The sequence below is a fragment of the Eremomyces bilateralis genome (genome assembly GCF_010015585.1).
Source record: "Eremomyces bilateralis CBS 781.70 unplaced genomic scaffold P152scaffold_13, whole genome shotgun sequence".
NCBI classification, from domain to species: Eukaryota; Fungi; Ascomycota; class Dothideomycetes; order Eremomycetales; family Eremomycetaceae; genus Eremomyces; species Eremomyces bilateralis.
The window spans coordinates 475,242-501,597 of record NW_022985079.1 but is presented as its reverse complement, the minus strand read 5'-3'; the positions used below and the strand labels follow the sequence as shown (position 1 = coordinate 501,597).

At 52.7% G+C, this 26,356-nt stretch overlaps 12 protein-coding genes across 12 annotated transcripts; 5 read left to right on the top strand and 7 right to left on the bottom strand.

Moving 5' to 3' along the window:
* Window positions 1-239: 239 nt before the first annotated feature.
* P152DRAFT_508107 (uncharacterized protein) lies at window positions 240-3,867 on the bottom strand. The gene is made up of 3 exons (XM_033682570.1): window positions 3,513-3,867; window positions 1,495-3,462; window positions 240-1,444 (listed from the first exon to the last, which is right to left on the bottom strand). The coding sequence occupies exons 1-3, from the start codon at window positions 3,748-3,750 to the stop codon at window positions 285-287; spliced, it is 3,366 nt and encodes a 1,121-aa protein (XP_033533205.1). The 5' UTR covers window positions 3,751-3,867; the 3' UTR covers window positions 240-284.
* A 1,308-nt stretch (window positions 3,868-5,175) lies between these two features.
* Window positions 5,176-6,834, top strand: P152DRAFT_399287 (putative MFS transporter; the record flags this gene model as incomplete). The annotated part of the gene is made up of 5 exons (XM_033676509.1): window positions 5,176-5,409; window positions 5,472-5,632; window positions 5,740-5,789; window positions 5,838-6,341; window positions 6,392-6,834. 5 exons carry the CDS (start codon window positions 5,176-5,178, stop codon window positions 6,832-6,834), a joined length of 1,392 nt encoding a protein of 463 aa, XP_033533204.1.
* Window positions 6,835-7,275: 441 nt separating this feature from the next.
* P152DRAFT_399073 (thioredoxin-domain-containing protein) lies at window positions 7,276-7,960 on the bottom strand (the record flags this gene model as incomplete). The annotated part of the gene is made up of 2 exons (XM_033676501.1): window positions 7,276-7,648; window positions 7,728-7,960. The coding sequence occupies 2 exons, from the start codon at window positions 7,958-7,960 to the stop codon at window positions 7,276-7,278; spliced, it is 606 nt and encodes a 201-aa protein (XP_033533203.1).
* Window positions 7,961-8,658: 698 nt separating this feature from the next.
* On the top strand, window positions 8,659-10,179 carry P152DRAFT_60194 (uncharacterized protein). Its single transcript, XM_033683102.1, has 3 exons — window positions 8,659-8,875; window positions 9,145-9,967; window positions 10,057-10,179. The coding sequence occupies exons 1-2, from the start codon at window positions 8,739-8,741 to the stop codon at window positions 9,938-9,940; spliced, it is 933 nt and encodes a 310-aa protein (XP_033533202.1). The 5' UTR covers window positions 8,659-8,738; the 3' UTR covers window positions 9,941-9,967; window positions 10,057-10,179.
* Window positions 9,850-11,009, top strand: P152DRAFT_459514 (uncharacterized protein). The gene is made up of 2 exons (XM_033679692.1): window positions 9,850-9,967; window positions 10,046-11,009. Exon 2 carries the CDS (start codon window positions 10,149-10,151, stop codon window positions 10,689-10,691), a length of 543 nt encoding a protein of 180 aa, XP_033533201.1. The 5' UTR covers window positions 9,850-9,967; window positions 10,046-10,148; the 3' UTR covers window positions 10,692-11,009.
* An 838-nt stretch (window positions 11,010-11,847) lies between these two features.
* On the bottom strand, window positions 11,848-12,281 carry P152DRAFT_60167 (uncharacterized protein). The gene has a single exon (XM_033683101.1). It carries the CDS (start codon window positions 12,166-12,168, stop codon window positions 11,935-11,937), a length of 234 nt encoding a protein of 77 aa, XP_033533200.1. The 5' UTR covers window positions 12,169-12,281; the 3' UTR covers window positions 11,848-11,934.
* P152DRAFT_60166 (uncharacterized protein) lies at window positions 12,282-12,888 on the bottom strand. The gene has a single exon (XM_033683100.1). It carries the CDS (start codon window positions 12,744-12,746, stop codon window positions 12,396-12,398), a length of 351 nt encoding a protein of 116 aa, XP_033533199.1. The 5' UTR covers window positions 12,747-12,888; the 3' UTR covers window positions 12,282-12,395.
* Window positions 12,889-12,995: 107 nt separating this feature from the next.
* Window positions 12,996-13,666, bottom strand: P152DRAFT_483017 (uncharacterized protein; the record flags this gene model as incomplete). The annotated part of the gene is made up of 3 exons (XM_033681921.1): window positions 13,435-13,666; window positions 13,142-13,388; window positions 12,996-13,098 (listed from the first exon to the last, which is right to left on the bottom strand). The coding sequence occupies exons 1-3, from the start codon at window positions 13,484-13,486 to the stop codon at window positions 12,996-12,998; spliced, it is 402 nt and encodes a 133-aa protein (XP_033533198.1). The 5' UTR covers window positions 13,487-13,666.
* Window positions 13,667-16,424: 2,758 nt separating this feature from the next.
* Window positions 16,425-19,061, top strand: P152DRAFT_438042 (MFS general substrate transporter). The gene is made up of 8 exons (XM_033677598.1): window positions 16,425-17,209; window positions 17,263-17,457; window positions 17,509-17,583; window positions 17,633-17,842; window positions 17,890-18,174; window positions 18,309-18,364; window positions 18,430-18,511; window positions 18,566-19,061. The coding sequence occupies exons 1-8, from the start codon at window positions 16,817-16,819 to the stop codon at window positions 18,767-18,769; spliced, it is 1,500 nt and encodes a 499-aa protein (XP_033533197.1). The 5' UTR covers window positions 16,425-16,816; the 3' UTR covers window positions 18,770-19,061.
* Window positions 19,062-19,081: 20 nt separating this feature from the next.
* P152DRAFT_438039 (electron transfer flavo protein, alpha subunit) lies at window positions 19,082-20,499 on the bottom strand (the record flags this gene model as incomplete). Its single annotated transcript, XM_033677597.1, has 2 exons — window positions 19,880-20,499; window positions 19,082-19,825 (listed from the first exon to the last, which is right to left on the bottom strand). The coding sequence occupies exons 1-2, from the start codon at window positions 20,171-20,173 to the stop codon at window positions 19,082-19,084; spliced, it is 1,038 nt and encodes a 345-aa protein (XP_033533196.1). The 5' UTR covers window positions 20,174-20,499.
* A 422-nt stretch (window positions 20,500-20,921) lies between these two features.
* On the top strand, window positions 20,922-23,192 carry P152DRAFT_399092 (SWIRM-domain-containing protein; the record flags this gene model as incomplete). The annotated part of the gene is made up of 3 exons (XM_033676503.1): window positions 20,922-21,485; window positions 21,537-22,273; window positions 22,346-23,192. The coding sequence occupies 3 exons, from the start codon at window positions 20,922-20,924 to the stop codon at window positions 23,190-23,192; spliced, it is 2,148 nt and encodes a 715-aa protein (XP_033533195.1).
* Window positions 23,193-23,562: 370 nt separating this feature from the next.
* P152DRAFT_398942 (uncharacterized protein) lies at window positions 23,563-26,354 on the bottom strand (the record flags this gene model as incomplete). Its single annotated transcript, XM_033676493.1, has 6 exons — window positions 23,563-23,724; window positions 23,947-24,168; window positions 24,259-24,586; window positions 24,797-25,544; window positions 25,653-25,863; window positions 26,124-26,354. The coding sequence occupies 6 exons, from the start codon at window positions 26,352-26,354 to the stop codon at window positions 23,563-23,565; spliced, it is 1,902 nt and encodes a 633-aa protein (XP_033533194.1).
* Window positions 26,355-26,356: the final 2 nt, after the last annotated feature.

Sequence of the window (26,356 nt, the reverse complement as noted above, 5' to 3'; positions counted from 1 at the left end):
TCGAAGTTTATCCTACTTGGCATCTATTGACGGGTATGCAAACTTGATGATATGGGTTTTCTACAGACCTACAGACGTTAAGTGTTGAAGAGCAGAGGATAGACGCCAGACTGGAGGGGTGGAGGCAAAGGGGTAGAAATGGAGACCACTGACCACTCCTTGATGTCGTCCTCAAAGGAAATCATCACCATGCGAGTCGAGAGTCATTCAATCCGCTATCGTCCCCCAAATTCGATAAGGTACTATAATATTGATTGGAACCGTACAGCAGCTGTTAAACTATACTAAGATGTAAAGGCCTCGAGGAACTCGTCCAAGGTCACCGCTTTCTTGACCGCTCTGGAGAATCCTTCATGATAATTAAGCCATACATCGTCTTCATCCGTTACATCAAATCCGTCCGTCATCCCCAAGTCGCCAGGGGTGTTGGGGAGGTTTGTTGTCCCATTTGCTGAACCTCCAGCGGCCCTGTTCGGTTCAGAGACGCTGGGCTGTGCGATGACCCGTCCGAAGAAATCTTTCAGCGGAGCATTGCTCACTTCAACGGCGGCGGTGGGGATACTAGCCAGCATGGCTTTCAAACCCGCAGACGGTTGCGCATCTTCGGGGTTATCGGGGCCCATTCGCTCCTTTCTCATCGCCAGGAGTCTGCTGCTCTCTTCTCGCCGTCGTTCTTCTTCGAGGAGCCTCCTCACTGCAAAGGAAACTCTCTCGCCGTCGTAGGCGAGGCTGTCAAAATTCGACAGCGTATCGATGGCAGGTTGCAACCGGTAGACCCAACCCATATTGGCCTGCGCCTGGGCCATGGACTTGGTCGGCTGGTCGAGCTGCTCGCCTTTTTCGTCTGGGTCCTGCTCGGCCGCCGAGGTGTTCTCGATACGGACACGCTCGAATGTGATCCCGGTGGCCAGGGCCGCATTCACGGAGAGAGCGAGCATGGCTTTCTCGCTTGCTTTGCGAACGCATGCAAAGCTCGCGGTTGCGCCTTTGGTACCCCCGACGCCGACGACTTTGATTCCGGGCGACAGGATTCGAAGCAGATACGGTACGAGTTCGAGCACGATGAGGTTATTGTTTCGGAATGTGCTCGACGTGGGATGAGGCAAGATGGACTCCATATGAGACAATAATGCGGCATATTCTTTCTCGGCATGATCTCCTGGAAACCGACCTGGTTGAGCACTTGGATCCTTGGTGCCGTTCAATCCACGTGGAGCATGATTTAGCGGTGCCTCATTCCGACTGGCTACTGCGGCAGGCACGGCGAATAGATTGTGTAAAGCAAGTGGGGCGAGTGAAAGGTAGGAACCCAGCTCCCATTCGTGGGACGCATGGACGCGAGAGGATATTTGGTCGTGGAAGTGGAGGTATTCATGCGCCAGGGTTGGCTTTGAGAAGATGGTATCGTCCTGGTAGGGGTGCTCTGGATATGCGGCAAATGTGTCTATATTCCGTCAGCACACTAATTACGCCTCTTATAGGAGACCTGCTTACCTGAGACAACGCGATCAACCTCACCACAAGCCTCGACTACGTGTCGTAGCTTCTCAAAAGCACCTCTCTTTACACCTTCAGATACGCCCGAGGCCCCTTTTCGGTCGCTAGCGCTTGGTTGGATTTTTCCTTGGAGGTGGTTGATCTCCATCGTGGATAAGCCCGCATGTTCGGTGAATATCTTGTTCACCACGTCTCTCGCGCTGGTTCGGCCGATTGCCCGCGCACCCTTTCCTCCTGCTGCGAAATCCGCCACCACCGCGTCCTCCACCCAGGGCTTCGTTAAGCGATTGAGAGCCAGGCCTGGGCGGGTGCACTCCGCCATCCATCGACGGGCAATCCATTCGGCGGCAACCATGATGCTTCGAACGTCACCGTCCCCATTTGCCGGATTGAAACGGGCGGACTTTTTCGACTCGGTGCTCCATATCGTTTCACAAATGCGTCGGATCGCATCCGAGTCTGCGGCAATGCCTTCCTTTCTGAAGACGGTGTCTAACCTTGTAGCAACCGCGCTTATAGGCGGAGGTCGTACATGGATGATCTCGACCGCTGGGCTTTGTCGGAGCAGCCGAAGGCTGGTCGCATAAAGATCATTGCAAATGAGGATGAGGGGGCGGCGCATCCGGAATCGTGACTTGGCTTTTTTCGCAGGCGCGTCTGAAAAGGGTTGCAAAGTATTCCGCTGGTCTAACGCGACCAAGTCTAGGATCGCTTTGATAAACCCGGACTCACCACCCGCGCCGGACGAGGCGGCCGCCCCATCCACTTCATCCACAACGATACAGACCGGTTTACCCGCAGCGGGTTTCATTTGGCCATTTCGACCCTGTTCCTGCCCGCTAAAGGTTGCAGTGCGAACATTCTCGGTTCCAAGCATATCCTTGATGCGCGTTTTGACAACGTTCGCCGAGCGCTCATCACTTGCATTGATTTCTTGAACTTCATAGCCGGCATGCCTGCCACACACGTGTGCAAGAGTGGTCTTTCCCAGTCCAGGCGGCCCAGTGAGAAGCAGGATTTTGCGGGTGAGGTCCGCTGGCTCTTTGGTACGCAGGCTCGATTGTTTCGAGCTCCGTTTCGAGGAGGAAAACACAAGGGGGTCCCATGACTTGAGCCAATGTAGGACGCGACGGTGGGTACGCTCGTCACCAAGGAGGGAGGTAAACGATTTGGCGCGGTACTTCTCCGTCCAGAGCTGAACCTTTTGACCGGGTCGAGAGGAAGACAGTAATTCAGATGGAGTGGTTGAAGAGTCGATGGAATCTTTCGACGGGGTGGAAGTCGACTCCGCTGCCAGCTCATCAAGCAAGTGATGGATTTCAATGCCGTAATATGACTTATTAGCGTGACCAGGAGCGGTGGTACTCCTCAAAGCGACCTCAGTTTGGTAGGATACAGTCGGTGATATACGGCGAGGGGGCAAGTAAATAGTCTGTCCGGCGGATGTTCGGATTGTGAAAGAAGACGGGTTTGAGACGGTATTCGAGGCTAGGCTATCAAATTTGGTGACATCATTGAACTCGACAGGATTAAACCTTGGGGAACAATGATGTGCGGCCAGGGGTTTCCCAGCGCTGGCCAGGGGAATTGGTACGAAATTTTCTTGGTTCCCCGTTGCTGGAGACTTAACTTCGAACGTCCCGTCTTCCGTGTCACTGTCGTCGGAAAAGAGAAAGGGACCGCGCGATTCGGAGATTTCGTCCGGGAGCCGGTTGCCTTTGCTTGGAGATTCGGTCAAGATGGAAGTAGAGCCTTCCAACCTCCTTCGTTTCCGCGGGGAATACATATCTTGTTGGGTTGGTGTTGGGCTCCTCGGGTACAGTACTGGTGAGGACATCGTTGTGCGGTTGACCCCTGGGGGACTAGACGGGAGAACTGTCCTGTATGTATTCTGAGACTCGTCGGTGTCCTCGATCAGGATGGAGGTCAATTGAGTCGGATCGTACACGTCTCGTAAAGGGGAGCCTGCCGAAGTAAGTCTCAACTTCTCCAAATTTCAAGAACTGAAATCGCACGTATTGGACGATCCTCGTCGCTTCGGAACGCGTCACAAGTCTTCCACGCTCGATGTTGGATGACTATGCCGCTTGCGGTTTTCCTCGCTATGTCTTCCGCTCGCACTTGTTCTATGGCTTCGAATTCATCCGAGTGCGAACTAACGGGATGGAAAACTTCCGGCAGCAGGTTCTCTGAATGCAAATGTAGTGCGGGATCAAAAGATGAGGGGATGTAAGGCGAGGAGGAAATCGTCATTGCTCGTTGCTTGTCAGGAACAAGCCGAACTGCAGAGGTGAATCATAGGGGTATTTAGGGATCGATCAGACAATCATGATGGTGGACGAGTTAACGATTCTCTATCGGGGTTCGATCATTCTGTATTTCTGTTGCATGGACGGAGGAGAACGTCGTTAAACGCGTCAACTGGCGGATCCAATCGCGTCACGCGTCAAACCTCCATGTCGCGAACGCGTTCTTGCTGCCTTATGGCCTTGCCGCCATATTAGTATTGCCTTACAGCCTTACAGCCTTACAGCCTTACTTCTGATTCCACGTTCCTCCTTCGGGGGAACGAAATTGAGTTACGTTTCTTGGCATTCTCCTAACCATCACTACCACTATCACTGTCATAGGCAGGCCCAATTCGCTCAAAAACAGCATAATACCAAAAAGTATACTCTTTTCCTAACTAAGCAACTACTAGAGGTCTGTTTTGGTGAATTCTCCGCTGCGTTCTGGTTAAGATCGTGGGAACTGAGTTTAGGTGAATGCCAAGAAAGGTAACTCAATTTCGTCCCCACTCAGACTCCGTTCGTTCGACGTGCGGCTTCCCAATTCTAGTCTTCTGCGGCATCGGATCCTCTGCTTACTATAGTAGTGTTCATCTGCTGGCAATGTTATCAACTCCTGTTATCGGTATTGCGGAATACTATGGCCGATCAATTCCGGATTGGCACAAGATTTCTTCGTATTACCGTATTGTCGTGTTCTAGTGTTGGATCCGGCAGACACGCCATACCATGGTAGGCAAAGCTCTCTGATATCGCCCCAGATGATATGGCTAGTGAGTTATCATTATCTTTATCTATTACCCACGCCCTACACTTTGATAGCGCTGGGCTCGAATCGGCGAAGGCTTCTCGCGAGTTTCGAGACTCTAATATCACGAATACTCCCTGTCAGGTAAGCACTTCTACTCAGTACGTAGTATTGAACGGCTACTAGGACACAAACGATAAGCGATTGTCTCGCAATACGTGGATTCCCCCGCAACTAGATCTCGATGGTCGTTGATATCTACCAAATTTCCACGTGGAATAGACGAAAGACTAAGTATGCCAACCATCTGGCATCGCATCAATGCAAGTGCCATATACGGGTTCACGATTATCGCATGACTCTTAGCAGCCTAGCTCCAGCAAACCCAGTTGTCAGCCGTCTTTCGTCGAGGTGGATACATTCTAGTTACTGGTCTTCTAGTAATCCGAAACTCATAAAGTCGGACCTTCTCCCAGTTTCTTTGTTTGCGAGTCTGGAATCGTTACACTTTCTCCGATCACCATGTCCGTCGAACACAAGTCCTCGGGCGATGCGCCGGTCAGCAGTCTTTCCAAGGAGCTTTCCATCGATGCTTCTGGACTCAAGACTGTCGGTGGTGAAGATGGCGAGACGGAGGTCATCATGGACCCTGTCCAGGAGCGCCGCCTGGTGTGGAAGTTCGATCTCAGGATTTTACCCGTCCTTGCAGTGATGTATCTATTCAACAGTTTGGACAAATCGAATCTGGGGAACGCAAAGACCGCAGGACTGGAGAAAACCCTTCACCTGAAAGATGGACAATATAATCTCATCCTGAGCATATTTTTCATCCCCTATGTCCTGACGGCACCGGTGCTCGGTATCATGGGAAAGAAGGTGTGTGGATCCGAGCAATGAAGATTCATCTTTCGCGAATCATTCTGCTGACTGAACTGAAGTACGGCCCGCACCGTGTTTTGCCGATCATGATGTTCTGTTTCGGGACCATCACCCTCCTTGTTGCAGCGGTTCAAAACTTCGGGGGCTTGATGGCCCTTCGATGGTTTCTCGGCATGGCGGAAAGCGCATTCTTTCCACTGGTGATTTACTATCTAACCACGTAAGTTCGCTTTCCAGTCAAGTCCCTACTCTTCTCTGATAGTGCCTTTTCCATACCCAAGTGCTTTTGCACGTCCTTGTCGATTCGTACTAACACAGCTTGTTTAGGTTCTACCGACGAGGCGAATTAGCTCGCCGCCTTGCGATCTTCTACGCCGGTACGTGTCCCATGAAATTTTGACATAACGAAGGCTGATGAATAGTAGCTCAAAGCATTGCGTCCGCGTTCGGGGGTCTTCTCGCATTCGGCGTCTTCCAAATCAAGGGAGGGGCCTTGACGCCATGGCGATACCTATTCCTCCTGGAAGGGACCTGCACGGTTCTGTTCTCATTTTTTGCGTACTGGTATCTCCCGCAATCAGGCGTGGACGCCACGTTCTTGTCAGCGTCCGAGAAGCAGCTGGCATTCCACCGGATGCAGATCGATTCGTCCAGTACGGTCAATGAGAAGTTCAAGCTTAAGGAGAGCTTCGCGATCTTCAAGCACTGGACCAGTTGGGCCATCATTGCCATTCAGATCTGTCTGGGGGTTCCGCTTCAAGGAGTTCAGCTCTTCTTGCCCCAGATCATTGCCCGGCTCAAGTATGATACTGTGAAGACCAACCTCTATACCGTCGCACCAAATGTTTCAGGGGCAGTCGTGCTTCTCATTTTGGCGTTTATGAGCGACGCTACACGGTGGCGATGGCCTTTCATCACCGCAGGCTTCCGTAAGTTCTCTACTTACTAGATGCGACAACAAAAGCTGACGACGCCGCAGTTTTCACCTTTATCGGCTTCATGATATATGTTGCCATTGATGCCGAGAACCAGCTTCAGGTCGCCTACTTCGCTACATTTATGATGACGTGGGGGACATCGGCTCCCTCCGTTCTTCTCGACGTGTGGTATAACAACAACATCGCGCACGAGGGAAAGCGCGTGATCCTGACCTCCATCAGCGTGCCCACCGCGAACCTGATGGGCGTCGTGGCGTCCAACATCTTCCGCAACCAGGACGCGCCCAAGTATCTCCCCGCTTTGGCGACGACGGCGGCGTTCGGCGCAACCGGAGCGCTGTTAACGACGTTGCTGGGTCTCTGGATGATGTTCGACAATAAGAGGAGGAATCGTGCGGCAGGGAAGATAATCCGTGTCCGGGACATTCCAACGGAGCGGCTCCGAGATGGACCAGACAATCCCGAATTCAGGTGGTTCTACTGAGCACCGTCGTTCGGCTGCTCGTCGATCGGCAAAGTAATGTATAATTTGTCTAGTTTGATCCGTATCTTTGGATAGTCTCACCCCATCCCTTCATATTGAGGAGCTATTGGCTGATTGCACCGTGAAATTTACCAACGGTACATGCTATGCACTTAGAATAAATGACTTCGCAACGTTTCGACACTGGTCTATACCGGAACAACGTCGACCCATTGGGCTGGTAAAGTTGATGTTGTCTCAATGTTTCTGCAATGTCCAACGTACTTGAATACCACCTCGCCAATCGCAAACGCCGGGTATAATCATCCATAGCACACATCTCCTGAGCGAACGAACTATCCCATGCGCCCGTCCATCATGCTCCGCTGTAAAGGGGGGCGCTCAATATAAACATACAAATAAAAAATCCCATGTCATCAGCTAAACTCGTCCGTCAATCTCCTACCGCCTCCCGTACAATGTGTTCACTGAACGTCCGCCCTCCGATCGGAGTGCAAAAGGGCTCAGTTCTGCCGCTCGATATGAATCGAAAGAAAATAAGCTCGTGACATATAAGGCCACGAACCTCACCACGGTATCTATCAGCCCGCCGCCGGGAAGTAACCCAGTCAAGGAACCACCGATACTAGATCGGGTGGCAGGTCGTGTAGTCGAGCCGGACCCGAGGACGTGTCCTTTCGATGTGAAAGCAGCTCCCGAAGCCTTTCCTGCACTCTGCGCCGCTGCGCGAACAGCTGCACGCAGAGCAGCGGCGTCGGCGCCTCGAATAGTCTGCGTCACCGTGGAGTTTCGAAATACTAGGAAGGTGGGCATTCTGGGCGACCGAAGGGGTATCGAGTCAGCCATTTGGTCCTAGACTGTATGGATACTTTCTAAGGACAGGTCGAACTCACGCTGACACGCCATATTTCTGAGCAATCTCCTGACACTGGTCAACGTCCACCTTGACGAACGCAAGATTCCCCTTCTTCCCCTCTTGCGTGGCGAGTTGCTCGAAGACAGGAGCAATCACTTTACAGGGCCCGCACCAGGTTGCGAAGAAGTCGGCTACGACATAGGTCGATCCGGAAAGGATGGTCTGGAATTGGGAGAGGGAGGTCACTGCGGTGATGGATGGGGATGGCATGATTGTCGCTCGGGGGCGTTCTTCGAGACTGAGTCGGAGGATTTGCGTAGGAGGTTCAGGAAGTATTCACGAAGCATTCGCCGGTTCTGAGCAACGCTAAGAAGATGGAGGAAATATGCTGGTCGAACACTTGCTTGGCCGCGAGATGGATGATATGGACAGCAGACACCGTGACAGATTGTGGGTCCTGATCTGAATATCAGGCACCAAGGCATAGAGATACAAATATCAGCAGTCACATGACTGGAGCGCACTGGCTGGATAAGGAGGTAAGTCCAACCTGGCGCCCTGTGTTTCAGGTCACTTGGGGGTAGAGGTATGTCTTAGTACAAAAATTAGCGTTTCATCCAGGGCATTTCTAGCCAGTTAAATTTGCCATTGCCATTGAATTTTACGTATTATGGGCTAGCGTATTTTATTATCCAATAGTTTCAGCGCACCTAATTTTTTACCATTTTCCTCTCGTACTGCAAGTGATTTTGAAAGATCACTCGATCATCAGAACTCGAACCACGACTCACCAGCTCCGCTCCGCTCAACACCCCCCAAACTCTCATTTGCTACTTATCAGGGTGGTGCATATTACCTCTCCGCCGACAGAAAACAAGTTTCCGTGATTCCATTCAAAACTTCCATCTTCGCAACCAAGTTATTCAATGTCGTCTTACGTCTAGTTCTTCTTACCAATAATTTGCTCAAAAGATGACTTTTTCCTTTGCGGTCTCCGGAAGGCGGAATGATACCAGTATCTGGTACTGAACTTTAGCTCTGTCCACCCATGCGTCGTCGAAACGGAGGTGGCGTAGTCCCGGTGTATTTCCGCGACTTCGCCTACCCAAACACCCGCCCTGCCTTGGTCCGTATGGCTAGCGATTACGGAAACATGGGTGAACAGAGTGCGGCTTCGTTCGCTGAGTATGTAAAGTTCTAGTTTTGTCCTGTCCCATGGCGTGCCTCATCAAGCGGAGACTGAGTTGAGTGGCTGCCCCTTTGCGCATCATAAACAAGACGTCAAGACCCATCAGGTCCGACACACAAAATGCGCCCAGATAGCATACAGTTCCGGCGAAGACAGCATCATTATTCATTACACCGCAACGCCGTGCTCTTTCACTCCTCCCTCTAACTAACCTTCTCGCTTTTCATCCACTTCCTGTGCCAGCGAAGGCTAAGTTCAACGCCAGGTTGCTGTCTGGACCATTGGTCGACTTCTACATTGGTACGAACCGCGGATACTGGAGTGTCCACCTGAAGCTTTTGTGCTATCACAGCTCCTGGTTCGCGCATGAACTTAGCGTCACTGAACATGGCCGTCGTGGTGAAGCGCCGACCAAAGGTGATTGTGGCGAAGCGGCAGCGCAAAGTCCTTTGAGACTCGAGCTTCCACAGCACTCCGCTGCCGGATTTGTCCTCCTGGTCAAATGTCTCTATCAAGGAAACCTGGATTCCCCCACCGTTTTGCCGGATCCGTTGGCACAATATGAGCACGCTGTCGCATGTCATGGCCTATATCTTCTTTGCTACCATTTTGAAATGCCGCTGATGATGGATTTAGCCATGGATAGCTACCGGCAAAGCTTGAACCTGAGCGGGCTTGTCCCCGATGCTGAAGAGCTGTGCACCCTATATGGACGTTCGCCTAGAAGTAAAGAGACGAATAAAGGCACCCCAGAGAGGCTAGGAACATTGGCCAATATTTTAGAAGAAATGGATCCCTTTCGGAAGTTGATGATTAAAATTGCCGCTCGTCAGATTATGGCCCCTGAGACTGTCGAAAATGCTCAATCATATCAACGCTGCTTTGAGGGCGAAGACGGGCTAGGCTTTGCCGTAGCTCTTGTGAACGCGATCAGAGATGGTAGCGGTGCGATGCTCTTCGATGACCCTACGGAACCCAGGAAAGCCTGTGAGTACCATGGCCATGCCGAAGGTGAAGCTTGCCTAGCAAGAAGGAAAAGCAAGGGCAGAATGGGTAGGTGATCCATTCCTTTACTGTCGTTTACCCCCGTAAGTCCTGTCCGTATTCTCAACCAACCTTTCTTGTTGTGCGAGGAATGACAAGGAATGTTTGCTCAAAGGCCCAAGGTCATTATCAGACGCCCTCAGTCATACGCAGAAATCGAGCCCTACAAGATTCAGTCGTGAGCACCCGGGCGTCAACATCTCCGGCAAAGATTTTCGGATCCAAATGTCCACCACAGGCAGACCAAAATCAAAACAATATCCGCAACGACTGGCGAGTGACGTCGCCGCCGAATGCGACGAAACCTATCTATTGCCTCTCCCAATGCCAAGTGGCCGAGCATCGTCACCCTCCTCCTCAAGACTCCGTGCTACGCAATGCCTCGTCAGACTCAGCTCTGAGAGCCATGGCAGTGACCATGGAAGACCTGAGTACATTGACCAAGATCCCGTCATCAGATCCAAAATTATACCTCTCATCCGTGGGGGGCCATGGGGCCCCGATGAACAGTCGACGACATTACTCAACGGGACACCTTCGGACTCAAGGTCAGATTGGAGCGCCGCTGCACAGCGAGTTGGGCCAAATATCCCCGGATCAGAAAACGGCAAGCTTCCGCAGTTCAAACAGGCCGTCTCCCCTACCAGAATTCGAGGACTCTCTTCCGAAACCAACTCCCCCGAGTTCAAGGTCGCCTCAGGACGAAGAAAAATGCCAAAGAAACTCCGGATCCGAAGCGATGGTAGGGTGCAGCGAGCTAAAATATAAGAATATTCCTACCTTTTCTACCGACGCTCGGCCGGAAAGACGGCAGCTTTCGCATTCGCAGTTCACGTTCACTGCGCCATCATATTGGCAGTTATCAGGCCACCGCCCGGAGTGAATAGGTCTGCCGGTTCCAAATCGCATGTTCTGCAATAATAGCGACTTCAGTCAACATATCAAATATTCCCTTAGTATTATTTTGCGCCCTGGTAATGCGCAACAAGAATATTTTCCTTCAGAGTTGAGGTAGATTTATTATATTTTCGGTCATTTCTCCCCCAAATCTAGCTACAAATAATAATGAGAATCCTTAATCATGACAATTCACCTTGAGCTTGCGCGATGATCTGTCCCGCTTCAATTATCGCCATTCTCCAGAGACATTATCCAGAGACATTATCCATCACAACAATTGTCGCTTGCATAAAATCTTGTTATGTGCGCCCTTCAAGGTGACGGTATCAGCCTAGAGAAATGGCAACGGGACTTTTTCTGAAGTAGGAAGGCATGAAGACTGAAATGGAGAGAGTAACTAGGAATGATCTTCGCATCCAGAGACTGTACCCGTATTACTGGATTTAAGTCGACTCGACTTGAAATATTAGATCAATACCTCCGCTCCCCCGGATTTCGGCACCTGGTTGATGGGTTCTGAGCTTTTGTCTCCGCCTCTCCTTCCCGCTAACTCTCGGGGACAAATGGTATGGCCTCGACGCGATCTAGTCGCTACTCACTTTTTAGTTTATAGTAACTATCGAATCTGCACGTCTATACTTTTTTTCTGCTCAATAGTCCGTCGAGGCTCGGTCAATACCAGCTGACATCGATCGTACCCTTCGGTTACAGTTCTCTCCAACAGCACGATACCCGGCCATAGCAGCTTGTAGATAAATCGTCCCTCAAAGCCTCTATCGAGCCACCCGATTGATGCTTCAAGTTTCATCAGCGCGAATCGACCACACGTTTGCGAAAACGGCTTCCCTCGAGATATCGCATAGCACGTGGGCACATAGAATTTCTCTACGAGACTTTGGCGCTGCTTGAGATAGGATTGCACAAGAGTCACGGACATGCATGGATGAAGCCTCTGGCGAGGAATAGCAGAGAGCGAAAAAATGGTTCCTGAGTATGTCTAGGAATCAGGAGGATATCTTTTCAGTCGAGAGGATTGGGGGGATGATCCTCACATATGCTAATTTTCTCCGTACCAAATACACCATCGAACGGTATTATGTCCCGGAATACTTCAACGGACGTCACAAGCAACATCCACTGGTTCCAGCAGACCGCAATGCTGAGATCGTGAACTAAAAGGCACATCAAGCTGCCAACATGGCAAAACGAGATCGCAAGAGACCACAATGACATTCTCATGGAATGATGATAAGTGGAAAAGGAATGCTGGAGACATCTGACAGCGACAAGGTCCTGATAGAGCTGAAAAAGACATGAACATGGTCACAATCAGATGAAGAGACATGGAGTGGGAGGGGCCATGTAACTGACTAGGCCAACAACAGGAACAGACTGATATGGAGGAAGCAATGGATTGGTATGACAACTAGGGGACAGGGTAACCTAACACGACAAAATACCGACACACGACAACATACTAACACGAATATACCCACACGACAGCATACTGACACGAGAACATACTGACACGAGAACATACCGACACGACAACATACCGACACGACAACATGGCTAGACAACGAGGTCATGGCAAGACAGCGGCATGGCGCGACTACAACGACATGGCAAGACAATGATGATAGCAAGACAACTATGACATGGAAAGACTACAACGACATGACACGACAAGCCACGGACGACAACATGGCAAGACAACGATGGCATGATAGGAAGGCGACGACATAGCACAACATGGCACGACATGGCAAGACGGCGACATGATAAGACGGCGACATGATAAGACGACGACATGGCAAGACAACGACATGGTAAGAGGAGGACAGCGTGGCAAGAGGAGGACAGCGTGGCAAGAGGAGGACAGCGTGGCAAGAGGACGACGACATGGCAGGAGGGCGATGACATGGCAAGACTGTAACGACATGGCGAGACGAGGTGAGAACTGAAGACTGGGAACAACTCACAGGTAAAGGGGGTCGTCTCTGCGTTGGCCTCAGCAAGCTTGCGCTCACTGAGTTACCAGGTGACACCACGTGGAGGTGCAGAGTCCATTCGTCACCCGCGGTGTTTAAAGAGGTTTGCCGGGCCCTCTGGTGCCTCGTCGGTTGACGGCTTTCGGGCAGCGCTCTACATGAAGCGAAGCGGCTCACGCCCTCATAGCGCCTCGTCGGTGACGGTTTTCGGTCGTGGCGCGGTTGATCGCGGCTTTTCCGGTCGATGAAGGCTCTGTTGATAGCGGCCTACGGGCGGTGACGGTCTACTGAGATGTTGGTTGTCATCAAGTAGTGAAGGCTACGTACCGAGAGACGATGAGGTCCAGGGCGGTGCTCTCGGGCGAGGGTTGCGGTCGGGCGCCGTTGATGGCGGCTTTGTCGATGCGCTCTCGGGAGTGGCTTCGTGGGATGCACAGTTGATCGCGTCTTTGCGGCGTCGGATGCACGGTTGATCGTGTCTTTGCGGTCGGGCGCCGTCGGTGGCGGCTTTGTCGTGGCACTGGGGTGGTGAATAGCGGCTTTGCGGTCGGCGGTCGAAGGCTCAGTCGGTTGCCTATGAAGGAAAAGAAAGAAAGTCAAGAAAGAAACGGGGGACGAACTGGTATTTACGTTCGAGGGGGGAGCTGACCCTCGACAGTCGGGCTCTGGCATCACACGAGATCCACGGATCACTCCGATCTTGGGGGCTGGAAAAGGAATAACTTCATCACACAGTGAGGTTGAACCATACTATCATGGAGGACTGGCCGGCAAATTCTGCAAAAGGGTGGCCGTGCTCGATTGCGAGATAGGAGAATACACGAGCTGAGAGATCGAACCAGTCTACCGTGGAGGACTATCCAGTAGAGTTTGCGGTAAGGGAATGAGTCACAAGAAATCAGAGAGAAACCACGGGAGGTCCTATCATGAGGATTGGAAAGGGATCGCTCCATCACAAAGTTCGGTTGAACCGGTGTATCGTGAGGACTATCCAGTAGAGTGATGAGAAAAGGGCGCAAAGGTTTGGAGGGTGGTCATAGCTCCAGGAGCCCTAGTACGGCCACACAACAGCATGAGAGTCACGAGACTTGTAGTCAGGGTGAATGAGGATCGAATTTGTCTAATAAATCTGCTTTGGGGGCGGGGGGACTCTTATACAACCTCTGCATAACAATGAGCTCGAGTAGACGATGCTGCAACAGAGTGTGGAGAAAGGAATGCGAGTTCAGACGAGCAGAAAGAGGCTCGTTTTGAAAGGGTTGCATGAAATTTGGGCTGAGCACGGACAGTCAGTACCTCAACCACTACAAATCGAGCGCAGTTCTGCGCAAGCTGAAGGGCACAGGTAGTGAGCCCATGGAATGCAACTGGCAATTAGGAAAGGCGCGACAGGTGAAGAAGATCTCTGCTCTCGCTTCCTCCGACCTGGAAGGAGCAATTTGAGCGGATGTTGTAGCGTACGAAATAAGGGAGATCGTGAAAGCTGAAAAAGGGGACAAGCACTCCTATTTGGATTGTTGAGGTGGTGAGGACCCTGGGAGTGATTGGGATGAATGCAGTCTCAACCAAGTGGCCTCTCCAATAGTTCGAAAAGGAGTCCCCAACGCTTCAGCTCGAATGCATCGTCAGCTGCACCCCCCAATTGCCATTCCCATGCTTTTGTGAATGATGCTGTGCTGGTTTGAGATGGAAATCGGGGCATGAGAAAGGGAAATGAGAACGGAAATGGGAAGGGAAATGGGAAGGGAAATGGGAAGGGAAATGTGAAAGGGAAATGATTTGAGTGAAGAACATTCGCAGGATGATGAAACAAACCAAGTCGATGAGAAGTAACTACACTACATAGGAGAGAAACCGAGCAGAAAATTGCATGGCAACGCAGCATCATTAAAAGGAATCAAAGCAGCTGGCGTGAACTCAAGCATCTTTATAGCATGAAACCATACGCTACAGGTGTGAGCTGGAAAATCACTGGAAAACGAAAAGTCACAGCATATGTGGCATAACTAAGACGATGAGCCTTGTGAGTTGAGAACAGGAAGGGAAGGCGATGGACGTGAAGAAGTGGTTTGGTCCGTGGAAGGCTGGAAGGTACTTGAAATACCAGCCACAAGGCACAGCCACAAGGCTCAGTTACAGCATACAGGCCAGACCGAGGGGAGGACGAGGAGAAAATGGACAGGAGGCTATCCGCAACCGATTCGCCCTGTCCAATTCCAGGGGCTCGGGGACTCGGCTATCGATAAGGTCCCAGTGATGTTTGGAGATCACAAAACCGTCGGTTTGATGCTTAGATCACCACACTTCGAGTTACGACACGAGATGGACTGGAAGTATGTAAACCATCAACTATGGTGGACTTTGTGAGAGCTGGAGGTTATTGAAGTTAGACGATCCAATCCCACAGCCCTATCCCAAGTGCTCAACGACGTAGGCAACGTTCTGGCCATCATCTCATTCGTCATGCCGCATGGCTCGTCGTGATCCAGGCCAATTGCTGTCGATCAGATTTAATGTGAGGTCAGATCAAGAATTCTTGGACATCACCAAACAGACCAAGCTATTCTCAAAAGGCGCCACTGGCGTAGTTTGGCGTCGTTTGCCGAGTCCCTGCCTGTTGATCCCGCGGAGTGTGGATGAATGAAGGCTTTGCCCAGCATCGGCACGGGAGTTAAGTCGCGGGCTAAGTCATGCCCAGACACGCCCAGATACGCTAGTGCGCCTGGTTTGTGGAACAACGGTCACTCGGGATTGCTAGCGTCTTCACTAAAATCTTCCTCGCATACGACATCATGATATTGATACGGTTCGGTTCTTTTAGGTCGAGTGAACGGTGCACTTGGTGTCGCTGGACTGGTCATGAGGAGGATAGGAGAACCCCAGGTGGAGTTTGTGGGGTGCTTCGCAACGCGCTATCATCTCCCATTCATTCAAATGTTCCAAGCAAATGCGGAGATAATACGGGAATACTGGAGAGTTAATAGACGCTCGCTCGAACGGAACTGGTCGTCGAAGCAAGTCGACCCTGGTCCCCGAGTCCCTGATGGACAGCAAATGGTGGGCTAGTTCACCCCGCGCGTTCACCCTCTTCCCCAGTCCCGCCTCCATCCCATTTCCCAGCCTCTTCCCTGCTGTCCTGCAGAATCTACATCTCGGCTTCGCTCATTGATCGTCGTAATTGGCTGAATTTGCCACCCGCGAGCGATGCCGATGCTGCTACCGCCATCACATAGATTGTGATGGATGCCCTAAACCTTCCCCATGATGCTCCAACTCCGTGAGGTCCGTCCACTCACACGGCACTGACGACACTGACGACAGTTTGGACTTAGGAGTCTTTTATTACCGGCCCCTTTGCCGCTTCGGATGGGTATAGAGAAAGCCCGTTGGGGGATCGGCGATCACAATGTGCTTAGAGGGACCGCGAGACCCGCAGTAGTGAAATGTTTTCGAGTGGAGGGTGACGAGGTTTGGCGACTTTTAGAGAAGTGGAGTGGTGTAGAGGCTAATATCTCCGGAAATAACTTACTAACTACTTATTACTTACCATAAGATACCCCTAGATCCATTAAACCCGCACACTTCAAGCACTAATTAGGCGTGTACGTAGTAGAATTAAACTACTCATGCTTGACATGTAATGTCGACTACTAGTTCGGTTGACACAACGCTACACCAACCGCTAACAACTGAACCATTTAGCGTGCATCACACACTCGGACTTTAGCGCAGACAACCGGGGAAGTTGGAGAGTTGGAGCGAAGCTGCCGAGTTGGCGATCAACAGCCGAAGGTTGCAGAATCCCCATTGATGTTGTTTAAAATCCATCCCCCCTCCCAATGCTCTGATCAAAATTCCAGACGCTTCAACTTTGTTTCCGAGTGCGCTTGTACTACTATCAGTTGCCGATATATTGCGGACTTGATTGCGCCGCTTCAAGAGCTTGGAAACAAGGATTCAACGTCTCAATCACGAGGCCCTCTTTGAATTCTTCTCGTCGCCATGGCTGAGAAACACAGCGATCTCAGTCCTCAGGACGAGCGACTGGAGCAGCAGTACACCAACGAGCCGCCGGCGCAGTCCATGTCCATTGGACGATACATCGCGACGCGTTTCACGACGTTAGTTCCCCCGATGGACAAAGCCCCGAATCCCATCCGCGTCTTAGGGCTCCTGAACAGACAGCAATGGATGTTCTTCTTGGTGGGTTTCGCTGGGTGGACATGGGACGCTTTCGACTTCTTCACCGTCTCCCTGACAGTCCACGATCTCGCGAAAGAATTCGGGAAAACCAACACGGATATCACCTGGGGAATTACCACCGTGCTAATGCTCCGGAGCGTTGGTGCGATCATTTTTGGTATTGCTAGCGATCGCTACGGGCGAAAATGGCCGGTAGGTTCCCGTCTGATAACTGACGCTGTCCTTGACTGACTGAGCGGCGACAGTTTGTTGTGAACAACATCTTGTTCATTGTGCTGGAGCTCGGGACCGGTTTCTGCAACACCTACGAGCAATTTTTGGGGGTGAGAGCCCTTTTCGGTATTGCGATGGGAGGTCTATACGGAAACGCAGCCGCCACGGCATTGGAAGACTGCCCAGAGGAAGCGAGAGGAATTATTTCCGGGATGCTGCAGCAAGGCGTAAGTCGATGTCCGCAACCCTTTTACGCATTTATGCTAATTCACATCTAGTATGCATTCGGGTATTTGTTGGCGACGGTATTTGCACGAGCATTCGTCAACACTGTAGGCCATGGATGGAGACCGGTCAGTGCAACTTGAATACCGTGGGGATCATTTATCTGACATCACATAGCTCTACTGGTTCGGCGCGGGACCGCCTGTGCTCATCATTGCATTCCGATTGTGCCTTCCCGAGACCAATGCATATCTGGAACGGCGGGCGGTGAGAGAAGCCAGCGACAACATTAGCAAGACCTTCATCGCGGAGGGCAAGGTGGCGCTAAAGAATCACTGGCTTCTTCTGCTCTACCTGATCACCCTTACGACCGGTCTCAACTTCTTGGTACGTTGACCAAGCTCCCTCGAGTGGATAGTGCTGATAGTGTGCAGGCCCATGGCTCCCAGGACCTCTATCCGACCTTGCTGGAGAACCAGTACGGTTTCTCCTCCGACAAAGTGACCGTGACGCAGGTGGTCGCCAATCTTGGTGCCATCACTGGCGGAACGATGGTCGGATACGGCTCACAAATCTTTGGCCGGCGATTTTCCATCATCTTCTTCTGTGTCATTGGCGGCGCACTCGTGTATCCATATACCTTCGTCTCGAATAACGGCATTATCGCAGCGGCTTTCTTTGAGCAGTTTTGTGTGCAAGGTATCTGGGGTGTTGTCCCTGTAAGTCACGAATTTTTTGACTGCATATTCAGTGAAACAAAGATGTCCCTTATGGGACGGAAGATCCATGTTTTCCCCGTCTTCATCACGAAACTTCTAAATCTGGCTTTTCCATTACTAACTGTCAATTTTAGATCCATCTCATGGAACTTTCCCCTGGCAGTTTCCGAACATTCGTCGTTGGTACCTCGTATGTGACCCATCTCTATCCCCCCCACCTTTCTATTCCCAGCGCTCAACTGACATGCTCGACAGCTACCAACTCGGAAGTTTGGTCTCAAGTGCGAGCTCTACAATCGAATCTACAATCGGGGAGCGCTTTCCCCTTCCGCCCAAGGTAATCTCATCGAATCTTAGACCCTCGAAGTTCCACTAACATGGTAAAACACAGGGCGACACGAAGCGGTACGACTATGGAAAAGTCATCTGCATCTTCATGGGCTGCGTCTACGCGTACCAGATTATTGCGACCTTGGCGGGGCCAGAGTACAAGAATCGGAAGTTCGACGTTGCGCACGACCACGATTTTGAGGAAGCTACGGGACATGCCACTCATACAGAGGTGTTTGATAAGAAGCGAGCCGAAAGCGTGTAAATGGACATGCATCAATTTTTGTTGGTTACAGGAGGGATGGTATGGTGTGGCAAGTCCACAATCACGAGTGAAAATAATGGAGTAGTGCTCTCTTGATAGTAGACTCAGAGGATTAAGAAAGAATCGATATCATGAATCAAATTAGCCGGGAACAGCCAGTCATCCAGCGATGTATTATGCATCTAGTGCAATTACATCGAATATTGTTCCAAATAGGCGGATATGTCTCGAGCAATAACAATCCTAGTCACGTCCGTCCTGAGCAATGGTTGAAGCCAAATGAACTTTGTACATATATATTCTATAAGCTACCTAAGCCTTGAGCTTTTCCGTCAGCTCGGGCACCGATTCGAAAAGATCGCTCACCAAGCCGACATCAGCGACTTGGAAAATCGGCGCCTCGGGGTCCTTATTGATCGCAGCAATGACTTTCGAGTCTTTCATACCGCTGAGATGCTGGATGGCACCCGAAATCCCCGCACACAGGTAAAGCTGCGGGGCGACGTTCTTGCCCGTCTGCCCGACCTGCAGACTGTTGTCCGCGAAGCCACTGTCCACGGCCGCCCTCGACGCGCCAACCGCCGCGCCAAGCGCGTCCGCCAGCGCGGGGATAAGCCGCTCGAATTCCTCCTTCGACTTCAGGCCACGACCACCGGAGACGACCCGGTTAGCCGACACGAGGTCCGGTCGCTCGGATTTGGTGAGGTTCTCCGAAACCCACTCCGTCTGTGACTCCACCTTCGGATCGACGCCCTCGACGACTTCAGCCGAGCCGCCGATGGTCTCTGGCGCTGGGAAGGCGGCGCCGCGGACGGTGAAGAGCTTGATGGATTCGGTGGATTGGGTTTTGAGGACGGCGTTGCCGGCGTAGATCGGGCGCACGAAGATATCATCGCCTTCGATGCCCGTGACGTCGGAGAGCATCTGCTTGTCTAGGAGGGCGGCGACGCGAGGGAGGAGATTCTTGCCGAACGCGGAGTGGCCGGCGATGACGTGGGTGAAGCCATCTTTCTTGATGTTCTCGACCAGGAGAGGAGCGTAGTTCTCGGGTAAGCCCTGAGGTTCAATCAATCAGCCACAGCTCAACTAGATATCGAACAATTGCCATACCCGATCGTATGCGCTGCTATCCACATAGACGACCTTCGCAATGCCCTGGACTTTGCCCGCTTCGTCGGCGACGGATTTGACGCCGTTGCCAGCCACGAATGCTGTGACGGTACCTCCCAGCTTCTGAGCAGCAGCCACCGCCGATAACGACGACGGATTCAACTTCCCATCTCGTTGCTCCAGGATGGCCAAACTCGACAGGAAGCGAGCGATTACGGAATGGAGGGGCACGGCGGAGGGGGCTTGGATGCGTAATCTGGTACGGGCATGCCGCGAGGCTATTGACAACAACATTGTGATTTGCTTGTTCCTCCAGTCGACCTCTTCCACAGGTCTCGTCTAAATGAACTTGCAGGAGAAAGTGGCTCAATTCCCCAAATGACCGGAGAGTCCTGAGATCGGACCGGAGGAACCCGTGACCTCGGGCTCGGTTGGACTTCGGACGATTAGCCACCCCAGTCACGTGAATATATCTAATCGAGACTAGCGTATTTTCAGCGCGACTCGCGAATCTGAAGTTTAGGGATCACGGCTGTTCATCGACGCGACCTTTGAAGTCCGTATCTCCATCTTCAGCGTGACTCTTTAAGCACATTCCCAGTTCTCTTCATCGATTCCGGTGCGTCGCGGACCGTCACTGGTACGAGTACCGCGCTGTAGACTGTCGCAGTTCACATCGGAGCCGGCCATCACCTCCCTCTCTTCAGTACATTCGTTCCATCGTTCAAGTGAGCGCAATCCACCGTAACGGTTAGCCTTCTGAAACGCACAAAAAGTCAACATGGCGGATGAATCAGTTGCAGCAACTGCGAATCCGACTCAGTCGGAGGAGACTGGTGTCACTGCAGTTGGTGAACCATCTTCGCCATCGCAAGCCCAACCAGAATCTACGACGGGTAAGTGATTGCCTTTTTTATGACCGTTTATTGGCTTCGAATTGGTGATGAAGTGATCATAAACTTACAAGCGTCGTTGCCCATCTGTCGTTGGCGCATACTTCGCAGTGTGGAGGGCTTAAGCTAACACCGATTTAGACACGAAGATGGAGGGTGACGATGATGCTCCCGCTGCAGTGAAACCGCCTCGAGAAGACTCAACAGAAGGGCCTCCCGCTGAAGTGTCGGATAATCCGTTAGATGCGCCTCCCGCACCCAGACCCGAGGCCGATGAAGGAGAGGCGGATGAGGACGAAGAAATGGGTGGGACTGAGGGCGACAAGAAAGCCGATGCGAATGGAACGACGGAGGGTGATGGAACGAACGAAGATGCCCAGGCGCAAGCGAAAACCACGATCGAAGCATCGGCGAGATCACACCTGATTGCGCAAACACACGCCATCATCCTCCCGAGCTACAGCACCTGGTTCGATTTACACGATATCAACGCGATCGAGAAGAAAGCTCTCCCCGAGTTCTTTAATAGCCGCAATCGCAGCAAAACGCCGGCTGTGTATAAGGATTATCGCGACTTCATGATCAACACATATCGTCTGAATCCAGCGGAATACCTCACGGTCACCGCGTGCCGTCGGAATCTTGCGGGCGATGTCTGCGCCATCATGCGAGTGCACGCGTTTCTTGAGCAATGGGGTTTGATTAATTATCAGGTTTGTAGCCCGCTACCGGAACTATGAGGTTCATACTTACTTTGAAAATAGGTTGATCCCGATGCTCGCCCATCGAACATCCAACCACCATTCACAGGACACTTCAAAATCACGGCTGATACACCTCGAGGTTTGCAGCCTCACCAACCCGCGCCAGGTTCCGTCGTTACACAAGGAAAGCCATATCCTCCAACGGAGCGATTAGCGAACGCGGCGCCTCCCACCAAAGCCGATCTTAACCTCCAGGTTCGCCGAAACATCTACGAGTCGAGCGGAAAGGATGTGACACCGGCAAGCTTGAATGGTGGCGCGAATGGTGATGCAAATGCGACCAACGGAGCAGCGGATCAGCGGCCGCTCTCAGCCAAAGAGCTTGAGGAACTGCTGAACGATCCGGGCAAGACATTCCATTGCATGCAGTGCGGTACGGATTGCACCCGAGTCCGGTTCCACTATGCGAAGGGAACTCCTGTACCGGCGCAGGGCAAGCCGTCGAGCGAAACCAAACACGACCTCTGCACTACTTGCTTCAAAGAGAAGAAGTACCCTCAAGCCTGCCTTGCGTCTGATTACACCAAGCTCGAGAACCCCCGATACTCGACTATCCCCGACCGAGATGCTCCTTGGACTGACTCGGAGCTGCTCCTTCTCCTCGAAGCTCTGGAGATGTTTGACGACGACTGGAACCGCGTCGCGGACCACGTCACCACCCGGTCCCGCGAAGAGTGCATTCTCAAGTTCCTGCAACTTGAGATCGAAGACCAGTATCTGGATGCCGAATTGGGCGTGTCCGAAAATGGCGCCAACAACCAGGCTCCGGCCGCCGGGCCAGCGTCCGTCGCGTACTACAACAATGCGAGCCGGATCCCCTTCACCCAAAGCGACAATCCCATCATGTCCGTCCTCGGCTTCCTCGCCTCTCTCGCCAACCCCAACGTCACCGCCGCCGCCGCTCACCGAAGCGTGGAGGAGATGAAGCGAACACTTCTGTCGCGACTTGAGAAGGGCGACAAACCTGCTGAAGAAGGTACTAGCAAAGAGAAAGCACCCGCTGGCGAACCCTCAGCCGAAGCATCTGGCGTGGACACCGTCAAACACGAAGACGCGATGGAAGTTGATACCGCCGAACCCAGCGACGTCGTTGCTTCAAGCAAAGCCCCCTCCCAGCCCCAACCCGACCTCGGCAACCCCATCACCACCATGCCTTTCGCCCTTGCTGCCGGCCGCTCGGGCGGCCTCGCCTCGCACGAAGAGCGCAAGCTCACGCACCTCGTGTCGGCGGCAACCAACATCCAGCTGCAGAAGCTGGAGCTCAAGCTGCAGCAGTTCGACGAGCTGGAGGGGTGGGTGACGTCGGAGAAGCGCGACGTGGAGCGCAAGCGGCAGGAGCTGTTCCTCGAGCGGCTGGCGTTCATGCAGCGCATGCGCGAGGTGGAGGAGACGTTCGCGAAGGCGCTAACCCTGGTGAGCCCTGTGGCGGGCATGGATGGGACGGGGGCGATGAATGGGGGGGCGGTGGGTGGGACGGCGACGCAGACGCAACCCGCGGTGGATCAGGTGGTGGAGGCGGCGAAGATGGTGAAAGAGGCGTTGGAGACAGGGCCGGGGAAGCCGGGTGGAATCGGGCGATTGGCGGTGACGAAGAAGGGGAAGTCGAGCTTGGCGCCACCGGAGGCGTCGGAAGGATGGCGGGGGTTTGAGTTGTAGGCGGGGGCGGTGGGATGCGCGGGTGAAATGATACGAGGTCGAGATGTCCTTTAGTGTTGACGGCGTTAGGGGAGTCATAGCTGGTGTCGGGATGCGGAGACACGATAGTGCACGGCGAAAATCAGTGGTCGACACTTGTAGTGGAGGAATCATTCAGTTTCCGGAGTTGAGGTCTATCTGGCCAATGTATGATACCGATCATATTATCTCATTTGAAAAACTTCACCATGTCTGTTGATGTGTGGCAACTATTTTGCGCGTGCATGACGGCTATATTGTGGTCGCGACACGACTCCTCTTCCCCAACCACGTTCAAAACGGTAATAGCATCCACCACCGCTGGTTTAAGTGTGGACTCAAGATACCCCGATCATAGCCCATCCCCCACCGCCTCGCAGGCCTGACACAAAATCTCTCGCCTCGTCTTCTGCAGCTCCGGTGCGCTCGTTCCAACCTGCTCCAAGATTTCGAGCATGCGCGCCACGTCGGCCTTCGCCGCGATGAACAGCGGGTCGGGTTCCAACCGGGGCGACTCCGACAGGCGGGTCGGCGGGGCGGGGTACGCGACGGCGGGGTGCTGTACGGGCGGAGAGAACGGCGGAGCGGGCGGGCTGCCGACATAGGAGCCGGGGCCGGAGGGGGGGTATGGCGGGGTGGAGGGGTGGGGGTAGGGGAGAGTGCGAGAGGAGGTGGGGGCGGGGAAGGAGGGGGCGACGGGGGTGGAGGCGTTGTTCGGGGGTTCGGAGACGGAGACGGAGATGGGGGGGAACTGCGAGCCATAGGCTGCGAGGAGACGGCAGATCATGAGCGCTTCCTCGTAGGCGCGGTGCTGGAACACCCACCATACGCCGGCTTCGGTCTCGAACCATTGCCAGAGATCGAAGAAGGTGGCGATGGCGGTTCGGGCGGCGTCGACGGCAGCGCGGGCATCGATGGTGGGGATGTGCGAGATGGCGCTGTCGTGGCGGCTGTTCGGCTTGCTGGACGCGCTGTTGTTGCTGGTTGCGCTGCTGGAACGGACGTTGCGCGTGGTGGCTGTGGAGGTGGAGGAATGGGCGGGGGGGACTGGAGTGCCTTCATCGGCGTGGATGAGCATCAGGCTGTGCCAGTAGTTGCTGCGGAGGAAGAGGGACTGTCGGGCGGTTCGGTATTCGCCGTTTTGGACGAGCTGGGCAGTCCATCCCCGTTGGGTTTCGGTGAGCATATGTGGAAATTCCCGGTAGAGGCTTTGGTAATTTGCAACCAAGCCCCGTTTCGAAGCGGGGGTCGTTGTCGCCGGTTGGGAGAGTGCCCTAGGGTAGCAAATGGTTCGCTGCACGAGATTCGCCAGATGCCACATAGTACGGGTGTAGCGAACATCTCCACGTGTTGAGATCAAGTTAAGAGGGGTTTGGCTTTGTGACGTCGAGACACTGGTAGGGGAATTTGAGTCGTTCAGCAGAGTGCTGGTGTGCAAGACGTTGGGCGGGTTGTGGAAGGTGTTTGGCCCAAGGACATTAGGAGAGTTGATAATTGAGCCAACAACATTCGAGATGCTCATGAGGGTCCGGGTGTTGGATAATCCATTCAACGCTGGAGATGGGTGCTCCGACATATTATGCGACAGCGTTGCGGGTTCAGGATCCTCGGTCAACGAATCAACGGTGCAGTCACTGAAAGTTGAGGTTGGTGGAAGACTTAGCAGAATGGTCAGGAAGGTATCCTGAACGAAGACTGCCTGCCAGACTTTCCTCCGTTGCTGCTTTTCCTCTGGCGTGGCATCGGGAACGATAATGTCCGGGCAACGGTTCAATCCTAGGGCGTACGCCTGTCGAATTAGAACTCCACCAAAAGCCCACGCATCGGAAGCCTTGTTGTCGTTCATCAAGAAATAGCAAATCAGGATCATCGCTTGGATGGAGCTCAGGTTGACTCTGCTGAGGTAGGCAAAAATGCGCAACGCTTGATGGGCGGCCGACACGTAGAATTCCGCCATTTGGGCCTGCTGGGTGCCGTCTGCCGTCGCGCATGTTTTCGGGAAGAATTGCGTTCCCATCGCGTATATGATGAGTTGGAGGGCGACGAGGCCTGGATCCGCCTTGTATTTATCTTGGATCTGAAGCTGCCAGAAGTTCTCGTAATCTTGGAGGAAGGATTGTTGATTGAGCATCGGGTAGACCGGATCGACGCACTCGAAGTATTTCGCCACGAGAATGTCGGCTTGGTCTTTCTTCGGAAGGATGCCGATTACCTCGGGAAGACCACCTTGACAGGTCCAGTAGTTGGCGAAGGGATGCTCTTTACCAACACCGAAGACATCGGACGGGCTCGGTTTGGAGTACGGAATATGCGATAGTAGGAATGCTGACGACGCTGGCGGATTGGAGATGGAGTCATGTCGGCGACGTGGCGTACCTGAATGGGGTGGGAGTGGAAGCTGGCAATCATTTAGTGATATACTATTATGAAGAACGTGTGCACTAACATTGGAAAGGCCATTTCCGGCATCATCGCTTTCTCTACGAGATTTGATCTTGGTTGATGGAACGCTAGATGGTCGAATTGTTAAAGATGGACTTGGTGAGGAAGGATCAACGAACCTGACAGAATAGATGAGTTCAGCGCGCGCAGAATAAGTACATTCTGTCTGCCTTTTCAAACACGAGATGCATCTTGGGCGGCCTCGATCACACTATGCGATGTATTGTCAGCCAGTTCTATAAATTTAACAGAATCCCCCTTAGGGGCTGGTCGGAAAAGAACTCCGCATAGGTGCAGGATGGTTTGCTGCGAAGAACTACATGTGCTGATATATTCTCAGATTCCATCCACTTCATCAACATAGAATCAAAAGACAAATGGACGACAAAGTATTTTACTTGAGAGACAAGAGATTTTCCAGAAAACGCATACATAATCGCGCGAGCATATAAAAACGCGAAGAATCATTACCTTCGTCTTGCGCTCGACGCATTCCGCGCAACTTAAAGTGGGTTTATTTCTTTTCTGCCTCTTCTTCGGTGGCCGAAGCGACGGGTCTCCATCGCGATCGAAATGTCCTTCCGAGCGAGTATCATCACCGTCCTCTAGAGATCTCGTCGATGCCGGTATGCCATGCGCGTGATTGTCGGGTAGACGCGACTGCAGCGGACCTGCAGGGTCGAGAGTCCCTGGGGAACTCATGG

Coding starts and splice junctions, on each gene's coding strand:
- P152DRAFT_508107 (XM_033682570.1), bottom strand. CDS start 3,750: ATGACGATTTCCTCCTCGCCTTACATCCCCTCATCTTTTGATCCCGCA. Junction 3,463..3,512: donor CGACGAGGATCGTCCAATAC/GTGCGATTTCAG, acceptor TTACTTCGGCAG/GCTCCCCTTTACGAGACGTG. Junction 1,445..1,494: donor GGTTGATCGCGTTGTCTCAG/GTAAGCAGGTCT, acceptor GACGGAATATAG/ACACATTTGCCGCATATCCA.
- P152DRAFT_60194 (XM_033683102.1), top strand. CDS start 8,739: ATGCGTCGTCGAAACGGAGGTGGCGTAGTCCCGGTGTATTTCCGCGAC. Junction 8,876..9,144: donor AGTGCGGCTTCGTTCGCTGA/GTATGTAAAGTT, acceptor GTTCAACGCCAG/GTTGCTGTCTGGACCATTGG.
- P152DRAFT_459514 (XM_033679692.1), top strand. CDS start 10,149: ATGTCCACCACAGGCAGACCAAAATCAAAACAATATCCGCAACGACTG.
- P152DRAFT_60167 (XM_033683101.1), bottom strand. CDS start 12,168: ATGTCTCTTCATCTGATTGTGACCATGTTCATGTCTTTTTCAGCTCTA.
- P152DRAFT_60166 (XM_033683100.1), bottom strand. CDS start 12,746: ATGTCATCGCCCTCCTGCCATGTCGTCGTCCTCTTGCCACGCTGTCCT.
- P152DRAFT_438042 (XM_033677598.1), top strand. CDS start 16,817: ATGGCTGAGAAACACAGCGATCTCAGTCCTCAGGACGAGCGACTGGAG. Junction 17,458..17,508: donor CCGGGATGCTGCAGCAAGGC/GTAAGTCGATGT, acceptor ATTCACATCTAG/TATGCATTCGGGTATTTGTT. Junction 18,365..18,429: donor ACATTCGTCGTTGGTACCTC/GTATGTGACCCA, acceptor CATGCTCGACAG/CTACCAACTCGGAAGTTTGG.